At 37.2% G+C, this 10,304-nt stretch overlaps 1 protein-coding gene across 2 annotated transcripts in view; it reads left to right on the forward strand.

The window, feature by feature from the left end:
- The window catches only part of Grb14 (growth factor receptor bound protein 14), a 103,677-nt gene extending 95,025 nt beyond the window's left edge, over window positions 1–8,652 (forward strand). For both annotated transcript variants that reach the window (XM_057755216.1, XM_057755217.1), the window contains 5 exons: window positions 3,227–3,343; window positions 3,439–3,511; window positions 3,652–3,739; window positions 5,722–5,815; window positions 7,191–8,652. In XM_057755216.1, the coding sequence (XP_057611199.1) occupies window positions 3,227–3,343; window positions 3,439–3,511; window positions 3,652–3,739; window positions 5,722–5,815; window positions 7,191–7,337 (519 nt within the window). In that variant the 3' untranslated portion in view covers window positions 7,338–8,652. The remainder of the gene's footprint in view (window positions 1–3,226; window positions 3,344–3,438; window positions 3,512–3,651; window positions 3,740–5,721; window positions 5,816–7,190) is intronic.
- The last annotated feature ends 1,652 nt before the right edge of the window (window positions 8,653–10,304 follow it).

The following is a 10,304-nucleotide window of genomic DNA, read 5'->3' on the forward strand; positions in this document are numbered from 1 at the left end:
ATAGACATGTTGTGCCAAGGGCACTAATAGTGGATGGATCAGATTTCAGCGTGGGTTGGAAAACCCAACCTAGTCCCAGGCCCTTTCTTGTTTGGAAAGAAGGCAAAGGCTGTTACAATCATGGACTGTTTCTTGGGGAATGTCTCATCCATCTCCCAAGAAGAATGGGGGAGAAAAGGAGGCATATAATTGAGAAATCCAACCAGTTCTGAACGTTATCAGCATTGCTTTCCTATGTGAAGAAAATCGAGCTGAAAATGACCTTTCCAAGCTGTCAAACTCAGCTTCCTTTCTATTTCTTTGTCCACTAAAGGTAAACTATTAATTTTTCATCCACCACCTGCCATTCAGTAGAAAACATTTGCTGTATTACTGCTTTCCCACAGTGTAGTTACCATAGCGAATAAAAATGTTCTTTGCTTGTCATGCAGTCTCCTTACATTTGCCAGGTAATTATGAACATGGGATCTTATTTTACATCCTTGTCTGCCATTTGTGGGGAAGAAAAGAAGAAGAAGAGAAACACAGAGCAACTGATTGTGTTTATGTCTCTTTCCTAACATAATTTTTATGTTATCAGGCACTCGAGAGTGCAGAACCATCATGGCATGTGGAGGTAGAGATATTATAGGGATCAAGCTATCATTAGGATCGAGGCCAGTTACTCTGTGTTGGGGCAGGTGGATGATTTTCATTAAGGTCGGCAAAGCAAAGGCATATCCGACTGGTCCACAGCCCGGCACAGAAGATCACGGGGTGAGAAGGGCAAACTAAAGTGTGACAGCAAATAGAGATTACAGAGACAGCATCTGCCGGAAAGAGCAGCTCTCAGTAATAAAAACTCCCCGCAACAGACGGGGGATTGCATGCGGGTCTCAGGAAGAGAGGTGAGCCGTAATAAGGCTGCAACTTCTCTCATGTTTTGAAGAGAAAATAGCAGATTCTAATAAGTAGGGGTCTGTGATGCAGTGATAAAGGAGCCCTAAATGCTTCCTTGTGGATAAAATTTTGTGTGAAGTCCACATGTGACCATGGGTTGTTGACTGAATCCTCGGGGAGGTAAGAAATGGCACTCTCCGAAGGTTCCCACATGTGGCGTGGCTTGACTTCACCACCATCACTACACTCTGGGTTCATTTTTAAAATAATTAGTGGATGTTAATAATAAGTGTCTTTCTTTCATGCTGTTTTCTTTGGGAAAGTCTTATGTTATTTCTCTGGCTTACGAAAACAACAAGACTCTTAACTAGAGACTTCGAAAATTCTGTTTTCGGGATTCTTGACTTTGTGGGGTGATAAACTTTTTAAGAGATTTATTGTCAAAAATAACACCCTAAAGGAAACTAGGTCCGGGCATTGGTTGTTTTATTTTCAGAGAATGGAAAACAAAAGAATAAGCATCATAACAAAATAAACAACCAAATAAAAATCGATGGCCTTCTCACTTATTTAAAGCAGTCTTCATTTTGTGACACTGTCTGTGGTTCAGGCTCATGTGTGTAGTTTCCGTTTTTCCATGGGTCTCCCCAAAAGAAGGAGACAGATGATGCATTGAACACAGACATTTGAATATTATGGAAATGTCTGAATTATTATCCCACAAAATTTTGCTTCCTAAATTAAATTTGAGTTGGTGCCAGAAATTTTCAAAATAGGTGTTCAAGTTTGTTCCTCCATAAAACACGAGTATTTTTATTCAGCAACTATGATACATTTTAGAATTATAACAAACAATGAAAAAAGCAAGTTTCTCAGGATTTTCAAATTCCTGACATGGTATTCTTTGGGTTTTGGGGACTATAAATCACTATTCCCTAGAATTCTTAGAAACCTTAAAATTGTGTCTATTTCAAAGGTACTTTTATACAATCTATGTACTATTATATTTGGATAACTAAATTCATTTTTAAAGAATATGTACATCAAAAATTAATAATAAAAACATGAATACTAATTCTAAGTAGATGTTTGCCAACTTAAAGTATACCTTTTATAGATACATGTTTTATAAAGAGTGAGTCCAGGCTGGAGAGATAGCTCAGGAGCTAAGAGCACTGATTGCTGGACCTGGGTTTGATTCTCAGCACCCACATGGATAAATCTTCTATAACTCTAGTTCTGTGGAATTCAATCTCCTCTTTTGGCTTCCCTGGGCACTACATGTGCAGACATATATGAAGAAAAAAACACACAAAATAAAAGGCTATTTCATAAGTAGTTGAATTTGACACTTAAACGCTAATTGACAAAAATCTTAAAAGGATGAACTAATGGATCATTTTAGCATAATAGTTATGCTTCGCTCAATAGGTATTTTGCCATCTTCCTGGAAAGATGAAGAGCTAGTTTATTTCAAAGTTTTTCTAAATCCATCCATTCAGCATTCACTTAGTTATCTTGACAATTACCCAATAGCTCACTGGATTGATGAATATTAGACCACCATCTTACCTTATACACAATTTAACTTTTAAATTTCTGATTAACCACATTCAGAATCCTGTAGGAGGCACAGTCTAAAGAAAGCTTTGGAAAATCAAGAATTGTTAAATACGCAGGTCTTTTTTCTTCAAAGGAAGAAAATGACTGCTGTCTGATCACCTAGAAGACTGGAGTGGACGTTGTCTAACAATCTGGTGATCATTTGCTATTCTATGGAGCAAGCCTTCTGGAATCCCCCAACATACTGAACATTGTTTAGGCCCTCATCCTGAGTTTAGTCTCCCAGTGAATAAAACCCATCCTTATGAAGAAGGTCCCATGAACTTTATTAGTAGATAAAGTTCATCTACTAATGGAATCTATCCTAATGCTTGTTAAATCCCTCCTCCCTAGGCCCTTGCCCTGAGCACTGCCTCTCAGTCAATAGAATGGATGCTCATTGTAAAGGTCACAGGTGCTTTGCTACTTTGCAAGGGAGTTCCTATATAACTATGCCTAAAGCTTTGTTGAGATAATTGTCACATGGAAACCTCTCTTCAAAGAATTGCTGTGCTTAAATGTGTAAGGGAAATAAACTGTGAGGTCAGACTCTGGAAGTTTTGACCCAGTGCCTGCTAAAGCCACGTGGAATCTGCATCTGGCATGGATCATTTCCCTGCTGACCGTGACCCTTGCAGTGTCCCTGACCGAGTGGACACATATGGACAGGAAAACACTGAAGGTTAGTTGGTAAGGTATATATTGATAGCTCAAAAGTTTTTGTTCTATTGTTTGAATCTTTCAGAGAAGCATATCGGAGAACTCCCTAGTAGCAATGGACTTCTCAGGTCAGAAGAGCAGAGTCATAGACAACCCTACGGAAGCGCTTTCCGTTGCTGTTGAGGAAGGGCTCGCTTGGAGGGTACTGCTCGCTTCATTGTTCTCAAATGTTTATGATTTGAGTCATTTTAGAAGATTAGAAGTTGAGATTTTATTTTCGTTTCTTTTTATGCTCAGAAGAAAGGATGTTTACGCCTGGGGAATCACGGCAGCCCCACCGCCCCCTCGCAGACCTCTGCTGTGAACATGGGTATGTCTCCTCTCGGTGTTTGTCAGCCAGTGGAGGGAAAACTAGATGGATGGTCCTTCAGATTCAGTCACATGGGACAGGATGGGCAGTGCGTGTAATGAGATCATGGTCATTTCAGACAAACCTTTGTCTTCCTTCAGCTATCCATCGGTCCCAGCCATGGTTTCATCACAGAATTTCTCGAGACGAAGCTCAGCAACTGATTATCCGGCAGGGGCCTGTGGACGGGTAAGTTTGATATTTGCAGTTTGAGAGATAATGTTTGGATATTTTCCCTTTATGAATAATGATAACTTGGCACCTACTAAGAAATTTTAATTTTGACTCATCACAAATGAGAGGCCCTTTTGTTCCATAAGTATGGTTGTCACTCTGTTATAGCAGTGTTTAATGTTTGTGTGTAAATAATTTATCCTTGACCAATTAGCATTAATATTCATTTTTTGTGAATGCTATCATCTTAAATATTAGTGGATGAATGGTGGCATCTAAATCTCTTGACGTGTCAACATTTTGTTTTGTAAATGTAATAGATATAATCTAAAATATATTTTATAGCATGATGTTTTCATAAATCAGGTATCTTGATATGTTGCAAAATATATTAATTAAACTTTTTCATATATGTTTTGAATTCTTTCCCCATTTTTTGTTCTTTTTATGTCTTTATTGCCATTTCTCTAAAATAGTATGTGCCTATAAAATTGCTTTTTGGCGATAACCCTTATTATTTTTAATGAGTATAAAAGAAGAAGCTAAATGAATTATCCAACATTTATAATAAGGATTTTATGTTTCACTTAGTATATTTCATTCACTTAGTATAATTTTAGCCATATTTCTTTCTCAAATGCACAGCAAATTGGAAGGTGGGGTTTGTGTTTGAAGAGGAAAGAAAACAGCATCCATTTAAGCAAGTGGTGATGGATCTTTTGTCTGCAAAAGTTGGCTCAGGATGTTGACAATATTTAGTTTTGGATCCTGGCATTTAGATAAAGATGCACAGGTGCACATCTTAGATTCTAAGAAGAGATATGACTATGTTTCTATATGTTCTAGCATAGTCCCTGGGGTTATAAATGTGATGAGCTACCGAGTTATACAGAGAAGAGACCAAGAAAAAAAAATGATAAGCACTTACCTAAGTGTTCTAGAATATTACAATTCCATTAATTTTTGAATCCAATCTTTGTAAATTAAATGGTATAATTGAATAAAGAATAATATTGAATATGTTTCTTTAACCTTTTTTTCCTTTTTCTATTTGGAAAGATGTGGCTCTGCCAAGTACACCACTAGGTGGTAGTGCTGATCTTCTTGGGGAAGAGAATAACAGCTGACTTTACCACTGAAATGCCCTCTGCCCAGTCCCCCAGTGATGTAATTTCTGAGTCTCACACAGTACACAGGAAATGGATGCTTTCCTCAGACATTGGCTGCCGCTTGGCCCAAGCACAGTGAGATTAGTATTGGAGTCAGCGTAGGGACATTTACACAGGGTGCCTCCCAATAATTAATACAAAACTAGATTTGCACAGCGCTGCCAGGAAATACGAATCCCTGCCTGGCAGTCTTTTTTCCTTAGGCTATTAGGCCACATCTTGCCTGTCTAGCCTGACATTATAAAGGTTTTATGCTGGCCTCTTCAAGGTTAAAGTGCAAGTTGTTTGGTGTTTCTTTTACTTAAAACATCTTTACCTAAACATTTCGCAAACAATTCCGAGATTAATTTGTTGGAGTAAATTCATTACTTAGTACTTGTGTGTGTGCTGGTAGAAACAGGAGGGCCACTGCAGGAGAAGGGTAAAAAAAACTATTTGATTCCAAATAATTACCTCCTTTCAGGGGCTTGTCAGTACCCATCAGTTAAAATAGCAATGTCCATCCTTTGTGATGGATAGCTGTGTGGAAGTACCTAGGTTCCCAGTGAGAATAGGGCATCATAGTAGTTACTGATGCCACTTTAGAGTTACATTGACAGTCACAATCATGCAACCTGCCAAAGGGTTGTGTATCTACCCTACTATACTCCATTAGTATAGTTTAGCACTCTTGTTTTCCAAGTTGCATGGTCTTTCTCGTTGGTCAACCAGTAAAGGAGGTCCCGAATCTCCCATTTATATGTATGCTTTCCTGCATTTGAACACGATGTGTTTTTATGAAATCTGAGTGTGAAGAAAGACACAGTGAAATTCCTTCTCTCTCTTTAGAGTTTTCTTGGTACGGGACAGTCAGAGTAACCCCAGAACTTTTGTACTGTCAATGAGTCATGGACAAAAGATAAAACACTTTCAAATCATACCCGTAAGTAACTGTAGTCACAGTTGCATGTCCTGCAATCCATTGGAGATGCACAGATGCATGTATTGGAGATGTTCTTAATGCATACGCTTTGGGAAACTTTGGTTGTCTTTTGTTCCTTTTAGCAAATATAATTTGGGAGCTTGTGCTTTGACTAGAGTTAAGTTTGGCAGAAATGGTTTTATGAGCCTGAATTAATATAAGAAATACAGGAATTGTAAAAATTAAATTTCCCTCTGTTCCACAAAATGTGATTTAGCAATACTGTGTAACCCTCATGCCACGCATTGTTAAAGGCCACTAAAAAGTCCTTCTTCTGAAGGTCACTAACAGATTATTTTACAAAACAGTGCTTGAAAGCCCCTGCCTCCTTCCTCCTCTCAAATATATATACTTTTTTTTCATGTTAACTTCTTTTTAACCGTGACGAAACCAAAGGTGTATAACTAGTGAATATACAAATTATTCTTAGAACATTAAGAAAATCCTTTGTTATAGCCTGCTTTGGTGTTCCTCTTGTGTTGCTGATGCATATACATATGTGTGCATGTGTGTGGTGTACACACTGGGAGCCCACAGAGCAGCAGAGATGTAATTCATCCTCACAAAGGTATTTCTTAGCTTGCCAGAATGCTGGTGGTTCCTCCCGAGTCTCCTCTTTCTGAATTTTTCCAGTAGTTGCCTAAAGTGTCCTCCCTGCTTCTTTGATTATTTTTTATTATGTGATCAGCAACCCCAGCAAATATGAAGAGATTTGTGCCCAAAAGCATGACTAAAAACCGGTCCACAAATCAAATCACAATCCCAGAGAGCCTAGACAACAATGAGTACCCTAAGAGAGACATACATAGATATAATCTACAATGGGTAGTAGAAAAAGACAAGATCTCCTGAGTAAATTGGGAGCATGGGGACCTTGGCAGAGGGTTGAAGGGGAGGGGGGAGGCAGGGAGGGGAGCAGAGAAAAATGTAGAGCTCAATAAAAATCAATTAAAAAACTGCAAAAACTCTAAATGAAAACAGATGTTTTATGCTTAGTAAAGACTACAGAATCTTCACTGCTGATAGGCAATTGTTGTGCTATCCTAAATATGATGAACACTGGGAGAATTAGGAGAGAAAGAACTAGAGTGCTTAATAAAAGAATAGATAGCTCCTTTTAAATGCAAGAAATATTACCAGGCAAAGTGGCCATGGGGCTATTTTCATTGTCCTTAGTTTTATAGACTTGTTGATTTAGGCTTATGAAAACAGAGTATGCAGAGAACTATATTTGCAGTTCTGGGCAGTTTATCCCCTCCTTTGTTTTGGTTTTAAAATATTTGCTTGTTTGCTCATTGCTGTTCCTTTCACTGGCTTGTTGCTTGTCCTATTGAAGGTGGAAGATGATGGTGAGTTGTTCCACACCCTGGATGATGGACACACAAGATTCACAGATCTCATCCAGCTGGTGGAGTTCTACCAGCTCAACAAGGGAGTCCTTCCTTGCAAGTTGAAACATTACTGTACTAGGATGGCCCTTTAGCCAAACTGTATGTGACTCACAAAAAAAAAAAAAAAAAAAAAAAAATTGAAGAAAAAGGATACAAGAGAAGAATGTTTAAGGAGAAAAATAAAAAATAGGCTGAAAATAAACCATGGTGAAAAAAATTGAGTTACAAGAATGGTCATGCATTGAAACTTAGTAAAGACTTGGATTGGTATTATACTCATTACTTAAAATTTATTAGTTAAAATTAAACCTTAGTAAAAAAAAATCCTTGCTTGTGTTTTTGTGTGATTATACATTCCTATGGTATTTTGTTAAACATGTAACTTTAAAGAACAAATTGTCTTTGTTTACTTTTGTACCACCAGAATTCTCACCATGAAATATGAAAGAGCAATGGGGGTAGGTATACAGACTTGGGGACACATGCATCCACTGAGCACTGATGAGGCAAAGACTTGACAGGCATGAGCTCAAGGTCTGACTGTGCCATGAGATGAGTCCCTGTCTTAAAGAACAAGGCTTTGGATGTAGCCACATGGTTCTGTCATTGCTTGAAGTCCTGGGTGTGATCCTCAGCAGAGCCAAAAGTGAAAACCAAAAACTGATTCAGAATGTTTCTTTACACACTGTATTTCAGCTATGCTACCTTAAAAATATTAATAATATAATAAAAGCTTGAGTTATCAATTAAATGGAGCTACCTATAACTAGGCTTATATAGTTATAAACTATTTTAATGTACATATACTCCTGAGTTTAAAATAGCCAAAGCAGGGAAAAACCCAGTTCATATTGTTAAGTGGGCTAAATTATTTTTTAGAAAATTGATTTTTGTGATAATTCATAATGTTTTAAAATCACTAGTTATAAGTCTCTTCCAGTAATGGACCCTTACTTGTGGATTATTAAAATTTTTTCATTTATTAAATTCATTCATTCATTCACTCATTTTTTGGTAGCGAGATTTATCTTTAAGGAAATAATCAAAACATAGAAAAGGTTAGGATAATTAACATGTGCTTCAAGACTTATAATCTATGATTTTGTGCCTGGTCACCACAATATTTCACATTTCTCTCATGGTCTGGTTTGCACCATACTTTAGATCCTTTTACTAATAGATCAGTTTCCCAACAGAGCAGGTGAAATTAAAGGTTTCAATTGAAAGATCCAAACAGTTAAACCTGTTTTCTTCGCTTTGTATGTTTTCCTTTTAGCTCCTCACTGTTGTAGCTAATCAATTTGCAAACTTGAAACACTGAGATACTACCCCCCCTCATCATCTTGGAGACCTTCCAGAAAGAAGCCAATACCTCCTCCTCCCCCTTTTCTCTGCCCTTCCTCCTTAGGCTCCTCCTCTTTTTCCTTTCTTTCTTTCTTTCTTTCTTTCTTTCTTTCTTTCTTTCTTTCTTTCTTTCTTTCTTTCTTTCTTTCTTTCTTTCTTTCTTTCTTCCTTCCTTCCTTCCTTCTCCTTCCTTCCTTCCTTCCTTTCTTTTTTTCCTATGACTCTTTTTTTCCTTTTGGGGGATAGTAATAGTTGTTCTTAAAAAAGGACTAGAAACAAAACACCAGCAAACATTGATATATCTTTTTTTGTTTTGTTTTGTTTTTTGTTTTTAAACTGACCTTTGTAAGAACCTCGTGGGAAACTTAAAGATTTCTTAAAAAATATTTCAGAAGTGCATACTTTATCTTAGATAACAGTGCTGTATTTTGGTAACAGAGCATGGTAAATATTCCCAAGATGCTAATAAAATCAGTCATCACTGAGATGTAATTATTGTTCAACTTACTTTAACATTGCAAGCTTAACTCCTGAAGTACTGAAGCATAGGCCATTTGTCTGTTGTAAAATCCTGCTCTGCTCTCTCTGAAGGCTTAAAGATACAGGATCTTCAACTGTATCAGTCCCTCTTCATCTTCCAGAACAGGTCTGAGTAGATCTGATTTATTTCCAATTCATGAAACACACTTTGTGTTTTGAGTTAGAATACATTTTATCATTTTTACAGACATTATCCAGATAGATAATATCATAAACTAGGCTGCTCGCATAAATCCTAATCCTAATCAATTGACCCATTTGTGTTTGTCTTTGTTATTTATGTCTCTGACTGTATTCATAATCTAGAGTTATTATAAATCAAAGAAAACTATTGAGGGAAGCTTGGTGAAGGGAAGTCATTAGTTTTTATTCCTTTTGAAAATGTGTGTGTGTTCATTTAATGTAATGTTAAGTCTGGTGATGTCAGACTCATTCAATTGCTAGAGAATTTCAATGTATTCTCTAGAAAATATGAATTACCTTTAGATTATTTTCCACTTTGATTTAACTCTGGTCACTCAGTTTGCACAGTTTGGATAAGGGTGAGGAAGAATCAGTTGCTTTCTTCTCTGTCTGTTCACAGGTTACAGTGTGTTCCACTCTCTTAGAGAGGAGGGGATGGGGTGCAAACACCTGTTCTCCTTTCTCTTTCTACCCTGGTACTTAAGGATAAGAGTATTAGCATGAAATATTTAAATATCCAAGAAAACAAGATTAAAAAGTGTTAGGAGTGTTTTGTTTAAAATTAATTGCTCATTTGTGCTAGAGTATAGGCCTTGTCTAGTTGAGGAGACTAGATAGGTATTCGGGTTTAGTCTTCTTTCAGAGGGCTTACCATTAGTTAATCAGAATCCTCTAAGGCCTCTGACTTTTGAACATTGATAATTGCAGACATTTTATTTGTATGTTTAGTCCTTAGGTTATAGTGTCTGGGAGGAGGAAGGATTGTCATCGGCAAAGGTCCAGAGCAGTTCCCAGAGCTGGCCTCACTATTAAGAAAGATGTTCTTTTTATTGACAGACATTTGTAAGCCCCAAGGTGTTCTGGATGCACCCAGTGGCTGGCTGAAGCTTATGGACATCTGTCATGGAATGCCTTGAAATGTGTACAATTGTATAATGTGTATAAATAGACTTTGAGCTAATTGTGTAGATACATACTTCTGTATTCTTCTG

This window comes from Chionomys nivalis, chromosome 22 (assembly GCF_950005125.1).
Source record: "Chionomys nivalis chromosome 22, mChiNiv1.1, whole genome shotgun sequence".
In the NCBI taxonomy this organism is placed as follows: Eukaryota; Metazoa; Chordata; class Mammalia; order Rodentia; family Cricetidae; genus Chionomys; species Chionomys nivalis.